The following is a 26284-nucleotide window of genomic DNA, read 5'->3' on the forward strand; positions in this document are numbered from 1 at the left end:
AGTGGAGTATCTTAGATGGCTGCTCATAGGCTAAGACCCTAGATGCTACTCACCAAGGTAGAATGTAAAACACTGTCTTTATAAACTGTGTTATGCCAGTTGAGCTAGATGTTCCCCGAGACCATGGTCCCCAAAGGCTGTAGTCTTTGATCTTTGTCAGTAAGTGCTTCAAGTCCTCTTTGCTTTTAGCAAGCAAGGTTGTGTCATCTGGATGTCACAGGTTGTTATTGAGTCATCCTGCAATCCTGATGCTGCATTCTTCTTCATATAGTCCAGCTTCATGGATTATTTGCTCAGCATACAGATTGAATATGTATGGTGAAATGATACAACCCTGACGCACACCTTTCTTGACTTTAAACCACGCAGTATCCCTTTGTAATGTTCATACTACTGCCTCTTGGTTTGAGTACAGGTTCCTCATGAGCACAATTAAGTGTTCTGGAATTCCCATTCTTCACACTGTTGTCCGTAATTTGTTATGATCCACACAGTAGTGTGCCTTTGCATAGTCAGTAAAACACAGTTGAACATCTTTCTGGTATTCTCTGCCTTCAGCCAGGATCCATCTGACATCAGCAATGATATCCCTCGATCCACGTCCTCTTCTGAATCCAGCTTGAATGTCTGGCAGTTCCCTGTGATGTACTGCTGCAACCGCTTTTGAATGATATTCAGCAAAATTTTACTTGTGTGTGATATTAATTATATTGTTCGATAATTTCCACATTCTGTTGAATCACCTTTCTTTTGAATGGGTATAAATATAGATCTCTTCAAGTTGGTTGGCCAGGTAGCTCCCTTCCAAATGTCTTGGCACAGATGAATGGGTGCTTCCAGAGCTGCTTTTTTTTTTTGTTGTTGAAACATCTCAGTTGGTATTCTGTCAATTCCTGGAGCCTTGTTTTTCTGCCAATGACTTCAGTACAGCTTGGACCTCTTCAGTACCATCAGTTGATCATATGCTGCCCCCTGAAATGGTTGAATGTCAACCAGTTATTCTTGGTACAGTGACTCTGTATATTCCCTCCATTATCCTTTGATGCTTCTGTGTCCTTTCATATTTTCCCAGTAGAATCCTTCAGTATTGCAACTCGAGGCTTGAAGTTTTTCTTCAGTTTTTTCAGCTTGAGAAATGCCATGCGTGTTCTTCCCTTTTGATTTTTCTATCTCGAGGTCTTTGCATATGTCATTATAATACTTTACTTTGTCTTCTTGAGCCACCCTTTGAAATCTTCTGTTCACCACTTTTACTTCATCATTTCTTCCTTTTGTTTTAGCTACTCTACATTCAAGAGCAACTTTCTGATATCCATTTTGGTCTTTTCTTTCTCTCCTGTCTTTTTAATGACCTCTTGCTTTCTTCACAACTAATCTGATCTTCAGCCATTAGTGTTCAGCATGTCAAATCTATTCTTGAAATGGTCTCTAAATTCAGGTGGTATATACTCAAGGTCATACTTTGGCTCTCGAGGACTTGTTTTAATTTTCTTCAACTTCAACTTGAACTTGCACATGAGCAATTGATGGTCTGTTCCACAGTTGGCCCCTGGCCTTTTTCTGACTGCTGATATTGAGCTTTTCTATCTTCTCTTCCTATATATATAGTCGATTTGATTCCTGTGTATAAAATTCCATCCAGTGAGATCTATGTGTATAGTCACAATTTATGTTGTTGAAAAAAGGTGTTTGCAATGAAGAAGTCATTGGTCTTGCCAAATTCTATCATGCAATCTCTGGCGTCATTTCTATTACCAAGATAGTATTTTCCGACTTTTTCCAACCAATTTGCTTCTCTGTTTCCAACTTTTGCATTCCAATTGCCAGTAATTATCAATGCATCCTGATTGCATGTTTGATCAATTTCAGACTGCAGAAGTTGGTGAAAGCCTTCAATTTCTTCATCTTTGGCCTTGGTGATTGGTGCATAAATTTGAATAATAGTCATATTAAGTGGAGTCATGGATTGAATTGTGTGTCCCCCCCCCCCAAAATATGTCACTTGGCTAGGTCATGATTCCCAGTATTGTATGATTGTCTACCATTTTGTCATCTGATGTGATTTCCCTACGTGTTGTAAATCCTATCACTATGATGTTGTGAGATGGATTAGCGGCAGTTATGCTGATGAGATCTACAAGATTAGATAGTGTCTTAAGCTAATCTCTCTTGAGATATAAAAAAGAGAAGTGAGCAGAGAGACATGGGGACTTCATACCACCAAGAATGAAGAACAGGAGCGGGCATCCTTTGGACCCAGGGTCCCTACGCTGAGAAGCTCCTTGATGAAGGGAAGACTGATGAGAAGAAGGACCTTCCTCCAGAGCCAACAGAGAAATCCTTCCCTTGGAGCTGATGCCCTGAATTTGTACTTGTAGCCTACTAGACTGTGAGACAATAAACTTCTGTTTGTTGAAGCCATCCACTTGTGGCATTTCTGTTATAGCAGCACTAGATAACTAAGGCAAGTGGTCTTCCTTGTAGGGGTATGGATATTTTCCTATCACTGACAGTGTTGTACTTCAGAATTGATCTTGAAATGTTCTTTTTGACAATGCACATGCCACTCCTCTTCAATTTTTCATTGCCAGCATAGTAGACCATACGATTGTCCAATTCAAAATGGCGAGTACCAGTCCATTTCAGCTCATTAATGTTTAGGATATCCATCGTTATATGTTCCATTTCATTTTTGATACTTTCAGTTTTCCTAGATTCATGTTTCATACATTCCACATTCTGATTATTAATGGATGTTTGCGGCTGTTTCTTTTCATTTTGAGTTGTGCCACATCAGCAAGTGAAGGTCTTGAAAACTTGACTCTATCCACATCAAGGTTCACTCTACTTTGAGGAGGCAGCTCTTCCCCAGTTGTATTTTGATTGCCTTCCAACCTGAGGGGCTCATCTTCCAGCACTATATCAGACACTGTTCTGCTGCTATTCATAAAGTTTTCACTGGCCAGTTTTTTCAGAAGTAGATCATCAGGTCTTTATTCCCAGTCTGTCTTAGTCTGGAAGCTCCTCTGAAACTTGTCCAGGGGTGACCCTGCTGGTATTTGAAATACTGGTGGCAAAGCTTCCAGTATCACAGCAACACGCAAGCCACCACAGTGGACAAACTGACAGACACGTGGTGTCTTTGAAAGATCTCATCTAATTAGAGCCCAGCTACTCACTATTGTGACCTTTTATAAAACTAAGCCTATGCAGTATTGCTGAGCCTCAATATTCCCATATATAAAATAGACATAACTACCTCACTGTTGTTACAACCACTTAGCATCATATCTGGCACATGATATGCCCTTAGTAAATGCTAATTTTGAAGGTGAAGGCCCAGAATATACTATATTGCCAGGGAAGCAATGCTTTATAACACTGAGTACTCAACAAGAAAATTCATATGCTGTGATGAAGGAAATGTTTACTTTCTCATTCACATCACCATCTTTTGTGTTATAGGTCTGAGACTATTGACATGATTAAATATAATATTTAATATTTATTAATATTTAATAAATGCTTATTAAAATAGAACATTTGCTTTGCTCTTTGACATGGCTGGAGCCCTGATGGCACAGTGGTTAACAGATATGGCTGCTAACAAAGAGGTCAGCAGTTTGAATCCACCATCCGCTCCTTGGAACCCCTATTGGGGCAGTTCTACTCTGTCCTGTAAGGTTGCTATGAGCTGGAATCGACTCAACACCAACGGGTTTGGTTTGGGTTTTGACATAGTTGTCCTATATTTGCATGGAATACCACTTAGAAGTTTTTATCATACTCATGTCTCGTATTATTAAAGGTACAGAATGATTTTAAACAGCATGCTTAAGCAAACATTAAGAAAAGTTTATCTTAATCTCTTGTTCTGAGATTAAGATTTATAATATTTAAGCCAAAATTACCAGCAAGCGAGGCTATTTAATTAGTCAAAGTAGTTTAACCTAAAAGTAATGTCACTTAAAAATATTTTACATAGTATCTTTTCAGTTAAAAAGAAAAAATTAAGAAGTCTCTTCTTTTGCAGTTAATTTCCTTTTTCAAAACATCTTAACAAAAATGTCTGGCCAAGGAGTTTTCATTTCTTTGATTCCTTAGCTGGGTTTAGATGGTGTCTGAGTCACAAAGCACAGAAGTGATTACAGGTTAAGATTTATTTGAACCTCTATAAATAACTGATTATAGAATAAGTCTCATTAAAGAATATAAAAAACTTCACACTGGATATTAAGCACACCACCACTCATAACTGTGGTTCTTTTACAGTGCTCATGCAAAAAAAAAATCTAATTTGAATTGATAGTGAGCATAACAAGCTTACCATGTGTGCCCAGGGGGAAAAAATTGCATATACCATTTAGTATACTACAATTCACTTATTCCATAAACCATTACTAAAGTAAGGACTTCTGAGATAATTCATATTTTGAGAATGCTTTCTGTTACACCAGGAAAACACATCTTTATAAGGGGGTTTAGGTGCTATCAGAAAGATGTATCATGTTAGAAATTCACTCTGTGAGGGAAAGGGACTATGCCATGTTTACAGGTTTAAGTGTACTTTGCCTTCAAAGTTCAAGTTAGTTGAGAAAAGATCTGACTCACACTCCATTTGTATGGTTAGAATGCATTTTACTTAGCAAGTGAATGATCTGTATTTGTTATTTGATTCTGGGGAATTATTTACTAATTTATAATAAACTACAGCTATTTAAGAGGACGTTTGGTTCACCATCCCTGTTTGTTTTACCCACCTCTGCAACATTTGATCACTAAATTGATTATAAAACCTGAAGCTACAGAAATCAATATTTATAAACAACTAATAAATATTAGCTAACCTCTCTCTAATCCGCCCCAAGTCAGCCTTGGACCTTAACCAAGTTATTGTAGGCTGAAGGCACTTGGTGACAAATGAAGAAAACTCTCAACCCTTCCCTACAGACTTCATTTCTGGGAATGAGTGAAGATATTTTCCTTTGGAAAATCTTTTTATTTGTGAACCAGAAAGATAATCTATCGTGTCTAAACATGAGTTTCAAACATTGAAAAACATTAATGAAATCCACCTCTAACTTCTCTGAAAGGATCTAGAACCCTTTTCAGAGTTTATATAATTGGCCATCATCTCTTCTTGTTGAACTTGTGTATTTTAAGCTAGGCGTCAGCCAACTACAGCCTGGTGACCAAATCTAGCCAGCCATCTGTTTTCGTAAATAAAGCTTTATTGGAACACAGCCAAGCCTATTCTTTTGTCTGTGGTTGTCTAGGGAGCCCTGGTGGCGCAATGGTTAAGCACTTGGCTGCTAACTGAGAGGTTGGCAGTTCAAACCCACTAGCCGCTCTACAGGAGACAGATGTGGCAGTCGGGCTTCCATAAAGATTCCACCCAACCACCCACTGCTGTTTAGTCGATTCCAACTCATAGGGACCCTATAGGACAGAGCAGAACTGCCCCCATAGGGTTTTCAAGGCCATAGATCTTTAGGAAAGCAGACTGCCACGTCTTTCTCCTATGAAGTGGCTGGTTGGTTCGAACTGCCAACCTTTTGGTTAGCAGCAGAGCACTTTAACCACTGTACCACCAGGGCTCCTTGTCTATAAGGATTACAGCCTTGGAAACCCTATGGGACAGTTCTACTCTGTCCTGTAAGGTCGCTATGAGTCAGAATCGACTCAACGGCAATGGGTTACGGTTGTTTAAGGTTCCTGGGTGACACAAACCGTTTGCTCTCAGCTATTACCGAAATGTTGGTGGTTTGAATCCACCCAGCGGTACCACAGAAGGCCTAATAATCTGCTTCCGTAACATTATAGCCAAGAAAACCCTGCAAAGCAGAGTTCTACTCTGAATCACATAGGATTGCCATAAGTAGGGTGGGATTGATGGCAAGGGATTTGGTTTGGCTTATGGCAGTTTATGTGGTACAACAGCAGAGTTGAGTAATTGTGACAGAGGCCGTATGGCCCTCAAAGCCTAAAATATTTACTATCTGCTGCTTTGCCCAAAAAGTGTGCCAACTCTTCTATGTACTTTCATTTAAAAAAAACTAACTTTTGTTTGAATTACAAGGATGTCAACTATTTTTCTATTTTGTTCTCATAAAGATACATACTTTGGCCTATCTATGAGTAGGTAAAAATTTTTTACACTAACCTGGATATCACACCCTAATTGATTCACTCACATAATCAACAATGAATAGGCCTGATACTCATGCAAAACCAACTTTACTTCTTTTGCAATCAAGTTGATGGAACTAACGAGCTACAGGAAGTTGATGACAATGACAAGAGCTGCCTCAATATAAACTTAGGTTTATTATTCACATTTATATACAAGAAATTCCTTTAGTACTAGAAATTCCCCAATTTTTAAAAATTAAAAGCTAGACTAGCACTTACAATTTTTCAAATATACTCTTCATAAAACCCAGTCTTATGTTTGTATTATTTCCTCTCTAAAATAATTGGAGACACTACAAAATAACTGAACACTACCCTTCAAAAGTGTCAAGGTCACGAAAAACAAGGAAAGCCTGAGGTACTGTCACAGATTGGAGGAGATTCAAACATAACAAAATACAATGCGGGATTCTGAACAGGGTCCTGAAACAGAAAAAGGACACCAGTGGATGTGGCAGGACGATCGACTGCCCCACAAGGATGTTCAAGCCCTAATCCCCAAACCTGTGAACATGTTACCTTATGTGGCAGAAGAGACTTTCGCAGCGGTGATTAAGGTTAAGGGCCTTGAAATAGTGTGGAGATCATCCCTGATTTATCTGGGTGAGTCCAAAAACAATTTTATGATAGAACTACTTCTTTCTTCCAAAGATTTTCACCAATATCTTACCCATCAATCCTACCTTTCCTAGTGATCGTTAACATTCAAGTCCTCATTTTTGCCCCATTCCATTACAATTTCATTAGTATTTTTGCTTTTCTCAACTAAACACATTTTTACTCACACCTCTAAGTGCTAGGGGGCAACTCTAAAAGGCACCAGCAAACCACCACCAGAGCAGTACAATAAATGCTGGTGGTCCAGGTAACTGGGGAAGATATGATTCACCTTCCTATAACTTAATTCTTAAGAATCAGGGAAAGGTACTGTACCATTGATGTTACCTGTATGCTTGATTTATATAACACACATTTCTCCTTTAAATGAGTTTTCCATAAATATTAAAATATCAGGAAGTACTGATTTCTTCTAAAACTTTCATAAATAATCATTAGATTCTCACACTACTTAATAGAAAAATAGTATCAGGCTACCAAATCTATGATTTAAGCCAAAAAAAAGAAATTTTTTTCAATAAAATGTAGAAATATTTTAATTTACAGCATATCACAATGAATCAATGAGTCAAAATCCACAATTACACATTCATAAAAATTCTGCACATCTTCCTCAGAATAACCAGTTTCTGTACAAAGATTTACAGATGTCCAATGAACGCAGTTTTTCCTCAGTGTGCTACTGAGTTTAGAGGTTCTGCTCGAATATTCCCCAAATCAAGCGCAGAATCTGTCTCTTCATCAATTTCTCCAATGACTGCACTGTAATCATTTATAGAGGAAAAAAAAAATCAAGAATTAAAAACAATCTCATTTCTGAAATAAGTTCACGTTTCAAAAATCTTACTAATGAAATGGAAATAGTACTATTCTTCCAAAATGTCCAATTAAACTGAGAGAACTATTTACAGAAGAAAATAAATATTTTCCTGAGGGAGTAAATTGCACATTTAATCACAAAACTCAATTACAGGAACCAATATTAAAGGACAGATTGCAAATAATCAGTGGATCATGAGTCTTTAAAGAAAAAAGATACATACGAGATATGGTACAAAAACTCAAAACTTCCAAACCTATGATATAAATTCAATTCTGAGACTATACTGAAAAAAGAAAAAAAAATCACAAACTACTAAAATAAGCAGCAAGTAAAAGTGTCTATTATTTGCGTAACTTTGATGAACTAAATTCATCAATGATAAATGATTTACTATCTATTAGTTTCCTTTTAATCATTTCTCAGTTTCTATAATTTAAATCCAAGACCAAAAAGCACAATTCTTCATATACAAAGAAAATAGTAGCAACAGTTACACTGGTATCTAACAAATGATTTTTGGTGTGACTGGCTAAAGTTAGACCAGGAAATTTTTCCTGGATTCACTGCCCACATATTTGTAACATCCATAACACTAATTTCATTAATACCATGCTTGGTAACCAACCCATGGCCCTCTAGCTGAATATAGTCAATGTTATCATCCAGAACACAGGACATCTATGAAACATTATTCCATAAAAAATTGCTCGTTGCTTGTTAAGTTTAAGTTGTTTGATTTTAATGAGAGTAACTCTACGGGGAAATAACGTGTAATTCAGAATTTGTCCAATTTGCCTTAAACTATACAAAGCCTTCAGTTCTTTAATAAGTTGTAAGTACCAAACTCTAGCAGAATATATTCTTTTTTTTCCTCAATGCAAAACAAGTTAAAGACCTTGGTTCCGCTCTTAAAATTTTAGTATCATTTAAAATTCTTATGGTAGGCAGTGGAGTGGTAAAGGTTTAACAACCGGCTCTCCACACGAAAAGGGGAAGGCTGATTTGTGGCATTTACTGATTTCCATGGTGCAGATACTCTACTCCCACCATGGTCAATTTCAAGCTAGCAACAACACATCAACCAGCTTGCAAAATTCCTAAAAATTTAACTATCAGCTCTTGTGAGTCAGTACAAGTTGGATCCAAGACACCAGGAGGTATGAGGCAAATGGTAATTTGCTTTTGCCTCCTTTTCACTTCTTACAGCTCACCTCATAACTTCACCTAAAAGTCATTTCTATAAAATAGCTTATAAGCCTCTGATTCTGACTTAAAATCAAATAATTTATTCATCCTAAATCTACAGGTGATTTTAAGATAAGCAACTTAACTGAATGAAATATTCCTTCATTTTCTACATCCTACTTGTTCCCCAAAATAATCTGAGATTGTTAATATATCTTTTGCTGCCATTCAGCCAAATTTTGATTCTATACAATACTCACTAGAAAATGTATTCAAAATTCTTCTAGCCTCTATTCCAGCACTGTCTAATATAGTAGCTACTAGCTATTCATGACTACTAAAATTAGTTACAAATAAATAAATTTGAAAATTCAGTTCCTCAGTCAAACCAAAACCAGCCGCTTTTCAAGTACTGAACAGCGACACATGGCTAGTAGCTACTGTATTGGGCAGTGCAAATATAGAGCATTTCCACCATCACAGAAAGTTCTATTGGACGGCACTGCTCTATACAGTTGCATATTTTGTTTGTTGCATATATTTTGCTACCACTAAAATATATTTTCTCAAACTGGAGTTAATTGAGCCACAGGATGAACATGGCACATAACAAAAAAAATTTTTTTTAAAACACAAATAATGGATACATACTCATTTATGTTATACAGCACGAATTATTTAAGATTGTTCAAATGAGATTGCAAAGACGTTTTTCAAATTCTATCCTTGGATTCCAGAGGTATATTTATGTTCCTCTGATATTAGTGGTATTCCGGAAGAACATTTTAAGAAGTCTCTCCAATGAAGTATTTGGTAGAAGGCGGGACCATTCTGGACTCTATCCAGGCCACTTAACTATTAGAAATACAGACGCATCTCAGTCAATAAAGAGATGACTTTGGTTGGCTCTTAAAGAATATTAACACAAAATGTATAGCACTGCCTTACTTTAAGCAAATACAATATAAGAAAAATCATATTTACAATACAAATGAATACATGATTCTATAAACTATGTATGGATGAAGGACTGTTATTCTCCAAAAACTTCTGCATATAGCAAGGCAATACACCTACAGTATAATTTTAACCGGCCTTAAAAGGGTGTATTTTACTTACACATTGTCACCTCTTACGATGTATAATCCTAATACCACTTGTTCTACTCCCTGTGAAGAGCTGAATACTCGTTCATGACTTTCATCCAAAATCAAATTAATGGTCTGGTCAAAACCTTTCAGAGTTCCCTGTGAAGAAAACATCCAAGAGAAAAAGAAATATTCTGGTTTATCTGAATGTATAAAATTCAACCATACAACCATTTTATTTGTCAGGCAACCCAATAAAAATATCCATTTTAAATATATACCCACTGTAAAATAAATATCTTCTTTATAACCAAGAGGGCACAAAACCCACCTCTTGGTTGGAAAGGGGGGGGACTACACCACACATATGACTGACATGTAGAGCTATTGAGAGTTCACGAAGGACACTGCGTACTGGTGTGATCATTTTCAAAGGAAGTAGAGTAAATGCCCGTGTAGTCCAGGAGCTAACATTCTAAGGACACACACTAAAACAAGTAAAATTTAAGGGTAAAGGATATATAAATATATAAACGAGGGACTAACACATACCAGCTACCGCAAAGTGACAGCATCATTGCATGCTCTGTACTAGGCACTGGGCTAAACACACTGTGTTCACTATCTCAACTAATCTCTGCCCTTTGAGGTAGATATGTAGTTATCCCCATTTCAGAGAAGGAAAACTGAGGCATAGAGAGGTTAAATAATCTCTCAGGGTCTTACAGGGAGTAAGCAGCAAAGCTAGGATCTGAACCACTAAGATCACTGAACCATTATATTGCTATAAACATGCAAATATAATTTCCCATTTGTCAGAGATTCAAAATCAGTCCCATAAACACATACAAATTACAATTGGTGGTAAATAATGAGTATTTGCTATATGCCAGTGTTCTACGTGCCTCACATGTATTTACTTATAATCCTCCCAATAACCAAGTAAGGTAAATTCTAATGACTATAATAATTAGAACCAGAACTTGATGGAAATAATCGGGAAAAGTTTTATGGAAGAAGGCTGGTTGTGAATAGAGGAAGACATGGGCCTTGCACAACAGAGTAATTCATATGCTATTCAAGTTTCTGAAGAAACATTAAGTTACATTCGTTTTGTTTGGTTAAATCTCTTAACCTCACTATTAAACTATTTCATATTCCAAAAATCAAAATATATAAAATCAAAACGAAATAAAGAGAAAATGATAACCTAGAATGTGGTAGGGAAACAAAATATGGAGTATTTAACTATACTAGTTAGCAAATGGAGCCCTGGTGGCACAGCAGTTAAGAGCTCGACTATTAACCAAAAGGTCGGCAGTTTAAATCCGAATCCACCAGCAGCGCCTTACAAACCCCATGGGGCAGTTCTATACGGTCGCTATGAGTCGGAATTGACTTGATGGCAACGGGTTTGGTTTTTTTGGTTTAGCTGGCAAATAAGTGTTATCATAAATATCACAAACACCCATACATAACTTCTTGGTTTGGTTTTACTCCTAACTATTCCATCAAGTAAACCATGTGTTAAATACAGAACAACTGAACTTTAGTACTTAAGATGCTCTTTATAGCTTTCTTTCTATAAAATTAAAATAATTTTCTAATTTATTGTCTACTTTGTTAACAAAACCAGGAACAGTTAAACTTGAGGTTTTCACAAAATGAAAAATTAACTGTAAATATTTGTTAATTGCAATACGTTTCCTGAAGGGCTATGATGAGATTAAAATACTTCAAGGGGCCTTTATTTGACAAAATACAATGTAAGGTGCCTAAAAAAACCAGGATTGTTCCCTTGATAAAGAAGAAAACATGGCAACTGGCATTGGCTTCGAGTCAGACCCAATTTAAATCCCAGTTTGATTCTACCACTTACTATCTGTGTGACTCTGGGAAAGTGACTTACCTTTTCTCAGCTTGGTTTCTAACCTAGCATAAAGGAGTAATAATTCTTCACAGGGTTATACTGAAGATTAAATAATGCAACACATGTAAAGTGCCTACATTTAATAAGTCGCAACGTGTAGCACTTTGACTAGTGACAGTCAGTTAACCTGAGAAAAAATCATGAGGATTACACAGAGAAACACAAACAAAACTGCAGAATGGGAAAATAAAGGATTAAAAAATACGAAGAAAATTAGAAAAGGTTAAACCGAACCCAAATCCGTTGCAGTCTAGTGGATTCGAATTCATAGAGACCCTACAGGGCAGAGTAGAACTGCCCCATAGGGTTTCCAAGGCCGTAATATTTATAGAATCAGATTGCCACATCTTTCTCCCAGAGTGGCTGGGGGGTTTGAACCACCAAGCTTTCAGTTAGCAGGCACCTGCCTAACCACTGTGCCACCAGGACTCCTTAGAGAAAAGTTAGCAGCCTTACTTTTTGAAAGCAAACACAGTATGAATTATAAATGAAAATAAAATAATTAAGTAGCCAAAATCATGGGATAAATTCGTCATATCAAATTCCAAAAATAATTATCAGCCATAAGAAAGTTATATCTTTTGTTATCTGAGTCAAATTAGCAACTGAGAAGTGTTTTTCAAGGATCAGATCAAGGAGAGAATCCAAGATTTTTCTAGAATTAAAAGAGGCTACTATGACAAAAAGGAGCCCTGGTGCCACAACAGTTAAGTGCTTGGCTGCTAACCAAAAAGTTGGTGGTCCTAACCCACCCAGCGGCTCTGCAGGAGAAAGACCTGGCAAGCTGCTTCCATAAAGATTAAACCCTATGGGGCAGTTCTGCTCTGTCACATGGGGTCACTATGAGTCAAAAATCGACTCCACGGCACCTAACGACAATATTGTGACAAAAGGATAAATAAGATGAAATAAATTAGTCAATCATCATACACTGTCCTACAGAAAAGAGAGGTCATATAACCTAGGAATATTCATAGGCTACATAAATAACAAACCTTAAATGTTCATTATGCTATATATATGTAGTATCTAAGTCAAAAAAGAGCAATTTCTTTCTAAGAAGTATACACAAAATTTCAAAAAATTTATGATTCATATGGCAGCTGTCCAAGCTCTGAACGGGAAGGAAATAAAAAAGGGCAAGGGCAAGTTAAATATGTAAGCGTAAGATACAGATAGACATCTGTAGACTAGACTAGAAGCTCCCTGATGGGAAGAAATCTATTCATCCTAGATCCTAGCAGAAGCTAGTAGGTAATACACACTCAGTGTTTATTAATGAAGAAAATATGGGTCAGTAGCTATTTATCAAAGCGATCAGGACAAGAGTTCAAGCATAAGAAAACTGCAATGCAGGTGTACTGTGGTTCTCAGGCATTAGAGATCAGAGGTTCCACATAAATATTATTTTACTACCAATAGTTTACAAGGCAGAGAATGAAAATGCTGGATACTTACCACAATCATTCTTCCATCAGACGTAATAACAGCAACAGTTCCTGATAACTGAATCAAGGAAAGCATTTCTTAGGGAATGCTAACTGAAAACTTAGAATCTGGTATAAGAACAGTTCAAATTACTAAGAAAAGGATGACCAATTTGAGAAACTATTCAACATGGCCATTACATTCACAACACAGGGACTTAAAATTTCTAACTTCTTCAGTCCTGTCTTTGAAATAACTACACAATTAAAAAAAAACAGTAAAATAAAATCCCTTTCTCTATGTGATGAGTATATCCTATCTCAAAACAGCTGGAATATTTGGTACTGTTTTTACTGGGAAACTGTGATTTTGAACAAGACATTCTCCACTTTCTTAGGCCTATTCCTTCATTTCTAGAAAAAAATTGGATGACTGCTAAATCAATCAATTTCAAGCATGTTAAGACACTGTCTTCCAGGACCTGATTTCTGGAATACAAAGGACGCTATAACCAGTGTCATAAGATACCAATATGCTTGCATCATTAAAAATCTTCAGTATTTAACTTTAGTTCACAATGTGTACATGAATGCACGATGTGCTGTTTTTCTATCCTGAGACTTTAAAACGGTAACATTTTTATCTGGTAAGAGTTTCAGACCCTTACGACAATCCATTGAAAAAGCAAGCATTGTTTTCATGCTATCAACAAGGAAGATGAGGCTTCAAGTGGTAAAGGAGCAGAAATTCAATTTGTGGACCATCTTTAAACTTCTGCTATCCCAACAATGAGCATGCCTGTGACTAAAACAAGTACATAGATTTACAAGACCATCGTCGCCGCTATAACAACTGCTCATCTTATTTTCAAACTTGAAAGTGTGGGCCCTGGGGGAATAGTAAGGATGAATCAATAGCTTAATTCTATAGAGACAGAGAAAAGTTCGGGATAATTACATTGGGTTTATTTTATTTTAGGCCAGAATTAAAATACACCTTGGGCTCGCTGCAGGACCGGCAGGCTCAAGCCCCAGCGCAGGAATGGCCGGTCGCGGGTCCTTATCTCCTTCACCCGCACCCGTGGCCCCGCAGTGACTGGGCGTCCCAACCGACCACAAATCCCGACCCCCGGCCTCTCAAGCCCCGAAACCGCGCCGGTGCGGACACGTGCCTCGCCGCGGCGGTCCTCCCGAGGATACGGTTGATGTAGTTCTCCAAAGCGGACGTCATGATGTTTGGCACAGGAACTCCAGGGAACACGACACCGCCAACAACAAAGGAAGCCAAAAACGCCCGCCACCAACTGGCCGCGGCTGGCGCCCACTGACGACAGCAAATACCGCGAGAGTTGCCGCCGCCCTAGATACTGTGGGTCAGAAACGGAGACGAGCTGAGCCGCCACAACTGACAGCAGGAAGCTTGACGGACTGGTGCGCGTGCGCAGTGTGTTTCCGCGGTTCTTCCGGGCAGCGATCCCGGAAGTCACGGGAGACAAAAGCAAACTGGAGTTGGAAAAAAGGAAGTAGCTGCATGTAGGAGGCGTAAGAGAGAGAAGGTGGGAGAGCGAATTTCCTAAACACAGAGCGGAAGGAGTGAAAGGCAAAGTGGTAGAAGTTACTAGGAAAAAGTATTAGAAAAGACAGGGAGGGCGGGAGGAAACGAAATACGGTGTTTTGAGTGCAAGTGAAGAAGCTAGGTAAGTGCTTTTCTCTTAAGAAATGTGGGTACGGGGAATTGGGATCCCTAGCCGATTTCTGCAGCACGGGCTGAAAATGAATATAAAGAAAAGAAAGAAAAGCTAAATGGACCAAGTCAAAGTTGCGCACGTTGGAGCCGTAACATACATCTCTGGAGAACACAAGAAGAAAAAGCATGTTTGCATATTCTGTATTTGCCTCTAAGAGCTCCAATGGAGACGTCGTTATTCGCTTTAACAAACTGAATCCAAACAGGTGAAGGTGTGTGAGCAACCCATAGAAAATAGATGCTCAAGCTTCTAGCAAGCCAGGAGGTCTCCCTGTCCTCAGGGTAAAATGGGTAAATAAAAGTCAAATCAGCACTGCTAATGAAAAGATTGGTCAAGAGAAGAGGCTTATTATTTAAAAAATGTGTACCAGACTAGGTTCGAGTCCTGGCTTCTGCTACTGAATTGTGTGTCCTTATACAAGTCACTTCAGCTCTTCTGCACCTCAGTTGCCTCACTATTATGAGGTATCATTATTAAATACCTTTTCAAAAATATACCATACGCCACCTTTTGAAAATGAATAATGCACGGAGCTTTTCATTCTTTGGAGTGTGCTTATGTTTTGACAATGTTTATTAACACTGCATAAAAACCCGTTCCTGTGGAGTCAGTTCCGACTCATAGCGACCCTATAGGACAGAGTAGAACTGCCCCCATAGGGCTTCTGAGGCTGTAAATCTTTGTAGAAGCAGACAACCCCGTTTCTCCTGTGGCTCGTGTGTTCCTTCCACATCTGCAGACTGCCACGTCTTACTGCCCCATCTTTCTCCCTCAGAGCAACGGTTCACCTTACCTTTCCGAAGTTGAGCGCTTACCCACTGCATTACCAGGGTTCTTTAGTGATGATGTTAGATCCTTCCACAGCTACCATTTTTAATATTTCTGGATAATACTGGGAAACATCATTCTTTCCATTTTATTTTACTGCGGTGCTCTAACTCTTAAAAGGGCTTGAAATTAGAAAAGGAACTGTTCACAAAACACCAGTGGGAGCTATTTCCCCTTTTCACGGAATAGCTTTTTGATTTCAGTTAGGCTTGTGATTTGTTAACTGAAGAACTGTGGGTTTCAAATAACTCTTGCAAAGTCAGCAATTTTCCTCTGGAAAGTGAAGCATCTGTTTTCATTAGAGCATACCCACAAAATTACCTACAGATCATTTCCAAATGGTTAATATTTTATTAACTGAAACTTATTCTGACCTGTTTGAAACCACATACAGTCAGGAATTACATAGTGAATATCCCTGTAATTTCTAGGGGAAAAAAAAAAGTATCTTCCATAAATGAAAAATGAAGATATTGTGTGATTTGCAAATGTTAGGCATTGAATTAAAAGAAATGAGGTATTATTATTAAGGAGTTTTTCAAAAATAAACTACACACCACCTTTTTAAAATGAATAATGCATGGAACTTTTCATCCCTTGGAGTGTGCTTATGTTTTGATGTTTATTAGCACCATATAGTAACTTATAGAACTAATTTAATAGTAAATACGTTACATTATAAGTCTATGACCTTGTGTAGTTTCCATTAAATTAATATGCCAGATAAATAAGAGATGGTTTGAAAATTTTTTACGCGTCTTATACCTGCTACATTTTCTTTAGTCCCTAAAGATCACAGATGTGGAGAGAGAGCCTATAGGTAAAGAAACGTGCATTTATTAAGACTTTACAAATGAGTTACATATAGATGCAAACGGTGCATGTATGTTTTATCTAAATTAACCTTATGACTTTGGAAGTGCATGGGACTTAGAGAGTTTAGCGCCGCCTAAAGGAAAATTAGGAGCCCTGGCCGTGTAGTGGTTCAGACGTCAGCTGCTAACCAAAAGGTCAACAGTTCAAATCCATCAGCTACTCCTTGGAAACCCTATGGGGCAGTTCTGCTTTGTCCTATAGGGTCGCTATGAGTCAGAACCAACTTGACGGTATCTAACAACAACAAAGGAGAATTAACTTAAAGGTTAAAGCTCCAACAGAAGAAAATGATATTTATAAACATCTGACAAATAAAAATTTAAGAAGGGATACAATGAGGCCTTCGATTTAATTCAAACCAAAATCTCTCAAAAGGCTGCTCATTTAAATGATAGTCTGTCACTGATAGGAGTCAACTAAAGTATGCTTGGAATAGATCGTTTTATTCCATTAGTTCTCAATCTAAACTTTTCTTTTACATTTAGTTCATTTAAGACTGGCCTAGTATTTTACTAGAAAGTCAGCAAAAAGAGGAAGACCCTCAATGAGATGGATTGACACAGTGGCTGCAACAATGGGCTCAAGCATAACAACAATCGTGAGAATGGCGCAGGACCGGACACTGTTTCGCTCTGTTGTACATAGGGTCTCTATGAGTTGGAAGCAACTCCAGGACACCTAACAACAAAAACAGTATTTTACATATCTCCCAACCTAGTCATGAGCCTCCCTCCGCCCCCACCTTTAGTAATCCAATTGCACACAGTTTTCTAGAACAACACAGTTCAAGACTTACCAAGAATAGGGCAGAAAAGAGATGGGAAAGGGTTGGAAAGAGTTCCTCAGATATCTGACATAACTGGAGTTGACTTTTCTATTAGTAGAAACCAATATATATGTAGAAAGAACCTCTCTCTGGCAGGACTGTTGAAGAAGGACCTTGATGATCCCCCGAGAATCAGGGAATAGTTCATCTCCCTTTGTATTCTGAAGGGACGGTGTTTTCTTTCTTTAATCTTAAGAATCAGACTCGTACTAGAATCTAAGGAAATTAAATTTACACTTCCCTGTGAATGGAAAACAGCCACAGTAGTAATTTGGAAATTAAAATAATGTCACTTTTAACCCAATGTGATGGGAACTTTTATTTACCTTTATTTTTAAGTGATTTATATTCCTAAAAGTTCCAAAGGTGCAATATATGTTGAATAGATCTATTTAGGGTTCTCCTAGGCAGAAAAGAACATAAACGTGGTCTTTCTTTATAGCAAAATTCCTAAATAACTGAATTTTAATTGTAATTATAAAATAATTAGTGTACAGAATAAATAATAGATATCACAAATTATAATTAAAAGTAGTTGATATGGAAATCTTAGTTCATTTAATAGTATAAGTTACAAAGTATTTTTCATATGTTCTTTTATATACCTTTTGTGGTAATAAAAACAAGTATGTAAAACTCCATTTTTAAGAGATGGGAAAAAATATTTAACCGACTTTAAATGAGAAGTGTATAGGGTAATGACTAAGATCACTGACTCCAGAGCTAGCCTGTTAGGATTTGGATTCTGTATAACTGAGCAGTTTACTTAACCTTTCTGTGCTTCAGTTTCCTCATCTGTAAAATGGAAAAATGATGGTATTTACATCATCAGACTATTGGGAGGCTAAAATTAATTCTTGCAAAGCTCTTAAAACACTGCCTGGAATATAATAAGCACTCAATAAATATTAGCTATTATCATTTGGAGACATAGACTGTGGCACAGGTAGTCTTCTCCTTGGTCCTAAAGCTTGTTCCGCTACGATATTTTGTTCACAGCCTTATTTTCTGGTTGGACAAATTGAGAGATACACGTTTTAAGTGAAGGAAGGGGACGATAGATATGTGTTAGAATCTTGGGAGGTTTTACAAAAAGGCTAAGACTTAAACTGGGAGTTGAGGAAAAAGTACAAATGCACTTCAGGAAAATTAATAACATCAATTATCTAGTGGAGATAGGAACGCTAGCAGGTGAGAGTTTCTGATTTGTAGCAGTAGGAATGGAAAGGCAGAAGAAATGTATTTAAAGACAACGCCTAAGAAAGGCCATGGGGCAGACAGCAAATCATGGGTGTAGGGTGACAGTGGTGGGTGAATCAAAAGGAAAGCAAGAGTAGAGAGACCCAGGAAAAGACAGGACTGCCTGCTTGTTAATAAAGCAGTAGAGCCTATCTCTAGAACTCTAAACGTGACACGTTACTCACTAGCCAGTGGTGAGGCCACAGAACACACTGGTTAGATTTACACTGGCATATACTTTACCTTGAAGGTCGGGAAAACCAGTCTACCAGGAGGCCCACTGTTTTGGTTTATAAAGGATAATGCATATTATTAAAATACTTATATATGCTTTTATGACTGTTTACATTACTTCTATTTTCGAAACCAAAAATAGTAATACAAGCATTTCTACTACAGCATGATACGTGCATTCCTGAAAATCCTTACATTGAAAATATGACTCACTTAAAATAATAGGTCTAGGGAAAACTCATTGCTTCTGAGTCGATTCTGACACATAGTGACCCTATAGGACAGAGTAGAACTGCCCCCTTGGGTTTCCAAGGCTATAATCTTAGGGAAGCAGACTACCACATCTTTCTCCTATGGAGTGGCTGGTAGGTTTGAACCGCCAACATTTAGGTTAGGAGCTGAGGGCTTAAGCATGGCACCTCTAGGGCGCCTTAAAAGCTCCTCAGATAACTCTAATATGCAGCAAAGTTTGGGAATGATTTAACTATAGCTATAAACAGGAATAGTAACTATCGACATGAAAATATCAGCACATTTTAAAGGATATGTAAAATTCCTAACAAAGAATGTTATTATTGTTGGGGCGTAGAGTTGTTCTCAGCTCATAGTGACCCCATGTAATAGAGAAGAACTGCCCCATAGGGTTTTCTAGGCTGTAATCTTTAGAGAGCAGATCACCAGGTCTTTCTCCCACAGAGCAGCTGGGTGGGTTCAAACTACTAGCATTTTAGTTAGCAGCTGAGTGCTTAACTGTTGAGCACCAGGGCTCCTTAGTAATTTGTAGACCTTTACTGTTTAAAAAAAAAAGTTGAAAGTAGCTTGAGGGAAGACAATTTATGGAAGGGTTGACACTGCTGAGTAATAGCAACAAAGACACAGTAACATCATCAAGAGTTGCAGGTGGAGAAGCAGTTGCAAACTTTGCAGAACATGGCTCTGATTCATTGTCCGGTGTTTCTTTTGCACAAGGATACAAGAGAACTGCAAAATAAGTACTATTCCAAGGGAGCACATGGCTGGACTGGGCCATGGACGAAGGGGAGGGAGGGGGACAGGCACAGTGAATGAAGTAATTTGAGTACTGTCTTCCTCTGAGGACTGGTAGAGTCCACTGCATTACTGTACTTTATGTTCAGCAGCTATTGTTCCTTGGTGACACAAGACATTAACGTGCTAGGAAAAATTGAACATGAACCAACCCACCTTCCACATTATTCTAAATTACTCTCCTTGTAAAAACAGTGTTGGGGGACTGTCTGCCGTCTGCTAACTTCCCAACGGGGAAGGAGAATCAAAATCAGCAGCCCAAGGCTGATTCCTGCGAGGGGGAGGTCAGACATGCCCCTCTCTCTGCCATCTTTACCAATTCTGACACCAGCTGTCCCCTGCCATGGTCCTCTCTACTTCTACATTCGATAGTTCACTGTAATGGCCACACAGAACTCACAGACAATACTCACGATTATGGGTTTTATTAGGGAAGTAACAGGTTACAATTCAGGCTCAGGAACGCTCAGGAGGCAGTTCCTCCATCAGGACAGCTTCTTCCTAGCTGTGCCGCAGGCACGCCTCTCTCTGGCCCTTCGGCCTCTGCCCTGCTCAGAGGCAAGTGTTACAAAGCTACTTTAGCTCTGCCAGTGAGTGCTCAGAGGCACCCTACTCTGCCAGTAAGCCTCCTCCCAAAGGCGCTCAGCTGTCTCGCTGTGTGGGCGGGGAAGCCTACTGGTCATTTCTCTGCCATCGCTTCTCGGCATCTTCAGGGTTACAGCTCCCTGTCTCTTGGGCTCCTGGTTCCAGAAACTTCTCAGTGCAGGGATCCCGGGTCCAAAGCTCGTGCTAGCTCTTCTTCCTTGGTGGTGGTGGGATCCTCTCTTTGGAATGGCTCTGGAATGGCTCATGTGGAATGGCTCATTTCAAGCCCAGCAGAATGGCAAAACTGACCAGTCCCCTTGGTGGGCCACAATTATGCTATCTGCACAGTCCCACCCAATCACTTGGGTGGGAGTTACAAGGACCATGGTTAGAAGGGCCACATTAAGTATTTCATTGCACCACACTCGTACTTACCAATCACATGCAAGCTGACATATTACAAAAACAGCGTGTAGCACAATACACTGTTAATATTCCACTGAGAATTTGGACTTAAATATCATTAACCTGCCGCCATTTTACTTATCTCCTCCGAGGGTTTATGCTCCCTTTTAGCACCAGGTAATTTTTCTGGTAGGCAGTTCTTACACTGCTGTCTTTGGCCTAGTGCTTGGATTCATATTTGGGGGAGCTTTGTTTAAATAGGATGTGGAGGGTAGAACTAATGCAAAGGGAGCACCCAGGCCTGAACCTTTTCAATAGCCTTCTTAATAAATTACCATTATGTGTTATCACTACAGTGTAGATTAAGGAACATTATTATAAGATGAGTGCGTTTCTTGCTTTTTTGTTGTTTTTGCATGATTTTTAAAGACTAGCTGTCTTTAGCAGCTTGGATTACAATACGCATAAAATTGTATTGTCTTTTTTGTTATGACTTTGGCATGCCAAAATTGGAAAATAATATCGATGGTGGAAATTACTTTCATTTAGGTCTCTAGAATCTTCAAGCTTGATCTCATTCTTGAGTGGTATAACCCACACTGGATGAATAGATTGTTTGGTTGCAGGCATTTATATGGCTTGTTGCAGACATTATGTGGCAAGAGAGATCAAACTAATTTATTGGAATCCTTGGGGAAAAAATAGTGAGGTTAGACTATGAGGGATGAATAATGTGAGATGGTATAGAAAGATAAATGGAATGGTTGGGAGTAAAGTATAAGAATAGTATTGACAAAAGCTAAGCACAACTATGTAACCTCAGCTCACTAATGGAAAGCAAATACCTGAAATTACATTAAAACACATATAAGGCAGAAAAAAATGAAAAGCCTTCCATTGCTATTTCTGAGAAGTTTTCATTGTAGTTTTGTTACTGTTACTGTTTTTGTGTCGTATCTCCACTTATTTTTTCTTTTTTTTTAAGACTATGGTTCATAGAAATTTAGAGCTGGAAGGGAACCTAGGGATTTCCAAGTCCACGTTCCTCATCTTGTGGATAAGGAAGCTGAGTCCCAAAGAAACTTAGTGACTCTCTTAGGGCCACATTGTTGTTGTTGTTAGGTGCCATCCAGTCAGTTCCCACTCATAGCAACCCTATGTACAACAGAATGAAACACTGCCCAGTCCTATGCCATCCTCACAGTCATCATACTTGAGCCCATTGTTGCAGCCACTGTGTCAGTCCATCTTGTTGTGGGCCTTCCACTTTTTTGCTGACCCTCTACCTTACCAAGCGTGATGTCCTTCTCCAGGGACTGGTCCCTCCTAATAACATGTCCAAAGTACGTAAGACAAAGTTACACCATCCTCACTTCCAAGGAGCATGTTGGCTGTACTTCTTCCAAGACAGACTTGTTTGTTCTTCTGGCAGTCCATGGCATATTCAGTATTCTTCACCAACATCATAATTCAGAGGCATCAATTCTTCTTCCGTCTACCTTATTCATTGTCCAGCTTTTGGAGGCATATGAGGCAATTGAAAAAACAACAGCCTTCTAGATTCTACTTCAGTGCTCCTTACAATCAATTAATAATAAAGTAAGTGTTTTCTTCACAATGTAAAATTTGAGTCTTTATCTATGAATGATTAGCGCATATGCATGGATATGTCATTATCTTCTTTTGTAGGCTGACTTTTTCAAAGATCAGAGGGAATTAATATCCAAGTATTCAAAGGCGGCTTGACATTGTTCAATACCAATGAGAAGAACAGGTAAGGTGAATAGAGTATTGTGGTAGGCAGAATAATGGCCCCCCAAAGATATTCACATCTTAATCCTTGGAACCTGTGAATATGTTACCTTACGTGGCAAAAGGGTCTTTGCAGATGTGATTAAGGCTAAAGATGTTGAGATGGGAAATTATCTTGGATTATCCAGGTGAGTCCAGTTTAATCATGCAAATCCTTAAAAGTGGAAGAAAATGGAAGAGGGAGGCAGAAGGGTGGGTCAGAGAAGGACCAGACCCACCATTGCTGGCTTTGAAAATGGAGGAAGGGGGCCACGAGCCAAGGAATTCGGTGGTGTTTAGAAGTTAGAAACAGTTTTTAGTTTACATCAAGTAAGAAAACAAGGGCCTTGGCCCTACATTGACAAGAAAATGAATTCAGCCAGTAATCCAAATGAGCAGGAAATGGTTTCTTCCCTAGAGCCTCCAGAAAGGAACACATTCTACCAGCACCTCGATTTTGGTCCAGCCTACAGAACTGTAAGTTAATAAATTTAGTTGTTTTAAGCCACTAAGTTTGTGGTAATTTGTTTGTAGGCTGACGTTTTCAAAGATCAGAAGGAATTTATACTCAGGTGTTCAAAGTGTATCATAATATAGATAGGCAACCTCTTGATTTGGTTTCTTCCTGGATTTTGACCCAAAAAAGTCACTAGGAAAAATGACTTCTGTTCACAGAAGTTTGGGAACATGTTTGATCCTTATAAACAGGTTAACTACTATTCCTCATGACCATCTTTCTCAGTGACACAAAACCCACCTGAATTCTAGACTTCTGCCCAGAATTTCCTTCACAGTGGTATTAAATAAAACATGGGTTTCTCTAAACCTAATTACTGTGTGTGTTTTTCTCATTGTACAGTGAAACCTGTGAGATCCAGAACTGGACCGAACTACCTTTTTTTTTCCAGGTCTTGAAAATTTTGCACCTTTGTTAGGGTGCAGTCTTAAACAATTTTCTGTCACTCTCTATTAGTGGAAAATATTTTAGTTTTCCTTCTCTGACTGGTTTTCACCTTACACAGGTTCCAGCTTTCACAGGTTTTACTGTAGTATCATTATCATAAGGTGGAGGCTTCACTGTCAGCGCAAGTAGGAGTGGTACATGTGCAACTTTTGCTAAAATCTTAAGTCTTCTTGGTCAAACACCCGCTGTGTTCTCAGCCTCCATCACTCCTGTGATCACGTTCCTCAGCTCTTCTGGTTTCTTCTCTGAGTTTTTTTTTTTATCCAAAGTAACTTGGTTGGTAAATGACAGAGCCAGGCTTTGAACCCAGGCAGTCAAACTCCACTTTGCTATAATGTCATTAATATTGCTGCGCAAGGGAAATGCCCAATAGAGTGAAGAAATAAAGACCATGATGTAAAAAGGATCATTTAAGGTTATTTTGATTTGGGCACTTGTGACTGTCCCTTCAGATTCCTGGTTAGGACAGTTGCAAGGAGGGAGAGGCAGAATCAACACTTAGCTATTGCTGGTGCATTTATTCTATTTTGTCTTCTTCAATATCAGGCACCTGCGTTATTAATATTAAGCTTCTATAACGGGTTGGCAAACTAAAGCTCATTGGGCCTATTTTTTTAAAATAAAGTTTTATTGGCACACAGCCAAGCCCATTCATGCATGTATGGTCTCTGGCTGCTTTGGGGGTACGATGGATTGAGTATTTGCGGCAGACATCATATGGCCCACGCAGCCTAAAATATTTACTGTCTGCCCCTTTATAGAAATCTTGCAGTCCTCTGTTCTCCAATGTCAAGCTTTTTATCTGTATTATCCAGTTGCACAACTCACTGTCCCACCAGTCCATTCCTATTGCTGTTGAGTCGATTCTGACTCATAGTGACCTTAAAGGATGGAGCAGAACTGCCCTATAGGGTTTCCATAGCTGTAATCTTTATGGAAGCAGACTGCCACGTCTTTCTCCTGAGGAGCGGCTAGTGGGTTCGAACCGCCAACTTTTCAGTTAGCAGTCGAGTACGTTAACCATTGCACCACCAGAACTCCTTTCCCCACCAGTACAGTGAGATAATTCATCATCCTGACCAGCTCAGTTATAATAATACCCATCTTTGATCATCTTTGAGCTGTGATTCCTCCATTCTTTTGAACTTAACCAGTTGTACCCAGAACGACTTAAAACAAAGAAACAACAAAACAAAACCCTCAGGTTGCCTGCAGAAGAAACATCTGTGTTGCTTTGTCCGTCCCTTCCTTCCTGTTGTCAGAATTTCTGTCAAAAACATGCAGGAACATTTTGCAAGCCATCACCCTGTGTGATGATAACTCGTGTTAAGTAGGATTTTTCATGTGTGTGGCATTATATAAAATAAAGAGTGATTTGCATTTTAACACACACCAGAAACTAAAACTCACACATAATAATGCAATGGATTGAAATAAATTCTTGGCAGAGTTTTTTTTGTTGTTTTTTTTTAATTTTTACACAAAAACAACTAATTCGAATTAAAGACAGCTATTTGTAAGGGTCATTAATCATTGTTGGCGGCTGCCTTACATCAGAACTCTCTTTTTATTTGTTGAGGATTCTCTGCTTTGTGAGTCTTGGTGGAGGATAGAGCTGAGTATATGTAGTACTTTTTTTCTGGTCTTTCTTGCAGGTCTGTTGTTGTTAGGTGCTGTCCAGTCAGTTCCGACTCGTAGCGATTCTATGTACAACGAAACAAAACACAGCCAGGTCCTGCACCATCCTCACAATCCTTTGTTATGCTTGAGCCCATTGTTGCAGCCACTGTGTCAGTCCATCTCATTGAGGGTCTTCCTCTTTTTTGCTGATCCTCTACTTTACCAAGCACGATGTCATTCTCCAGGGACTCATCGCTCCTGATAACATGTCCAAAGCATGTGAGACGAAGTCTTGCCATCCTTGCTTCTAATGAACATTTTGGCTGTGCTTCTTCCAAGATCAATTTGTTCGTTCTTCTGGCAGTCCATGGTTTATTCAGTGTTCTTTGCCAACGCTATAATTCAAAGGCATCAATTCTTCTCTGGCATTCCTTATTCATTGTGCGGCTTTCACATGCACGAGGCGATTGAAAACCCTATGACTTGGGTCAGGCACCCCTTAGTCCTTAAAGTGACATCTTTGCTTTTTAACACTTTAAAGAGGTCTTTTGCAGCAGATTTGCCTGATGCAATGCTTCATTTGATTTCTTAACTGCTGATTCCATGGGCATTGATTGTGGATCCGAGAGTGGCCTAGGCTCTGCTTATGACTACCCCAGACTTTATTCTGGGGCTAGTGCTGCAAAACAGCAGGACCTACAGAAAGCCTACTCCAGTTGTCACACCAATTGCAGCAAGAGCAAGTTCATAAAGATCCATGTCATCAATGCTAGTGGCATCATCCAGTGTGCCGTAGGCAGAGCCAGTGGTTTGGGGGTACAAGCTGCCGTTTGTATTGTTTGGCAGTGGTATTAGCAG

General features: G+C 38.8%; 1 protein-coding gene across 1 annotated transcript; it reads right to left on the reverse strand.

Moving 5' to 3' along the window:
• Positions 1-7318: 7318 nt before the first annotated feature.
• On the reverse strand, positions 7319-14658 carry LSM8 (LSM8 homolog, U6 small nuclear RNA associated). Its single transcript, XM_004389628.2, has 4 exons — positions 14464-14658; positions 13295-13335; positions 9938-10065; positions 7319-7572 (listed from the first exon to the last, which is right to left on the reverse strand). Exons 1-4 carry the CDS (start codon positions 14492-14494, stop codon positions 7482-7484), a joined length of 291 nt encoding a protein of 96 aa, XP_004389685.1. The 5' UTR covers positions 14495-14658; the 3' UTR covers positions 7319-7481.
• Between the last annotated feature and the right edge of the window lie 11626 nt (positions 14659-26284).

Source organism: Trichechus manatus, unplaced genomic scaffold (assembly GCF_000243295.1).
Source record: "Trichechus manatus latirostris isolate Lorelei unplaced genomic scaffold, TriManLat1.0 scaffold00251, whole genome shotgun sequence".
Lineage (NCBI taxonomy): Eukaryota > Metazoa > Chordata > Mammalia > Sirenia > Trichechidae > Trichechus > Trichechus manatus.

What these genes read in the sequence shown, in the direction of transcription:
- LSM8 (XM_004389628.2), bottom strand. Translation starts at nt 14,494, where the DNA reads ATGACGTCCGCTTTGGAGAACTACATCAACC. An exon ending in CTGATGGAAGAATGATTGTG is followed by an intron (nt 10,066 to 13,294) that starts GTAAGTATCCAG and finishes TTTTCTTCACAG; the next exon opens with GGAACTCTGAAAGGTTTTGA. An exon ending in ATCGTAAGAGGTGACAATGT is followed by an intron (nt 7,573 to 9,937) that starts GTAAGTAAAATA and finishes AAATGATTACAG; the next exon opens with TGCAGTCATTGGAGAAATTG.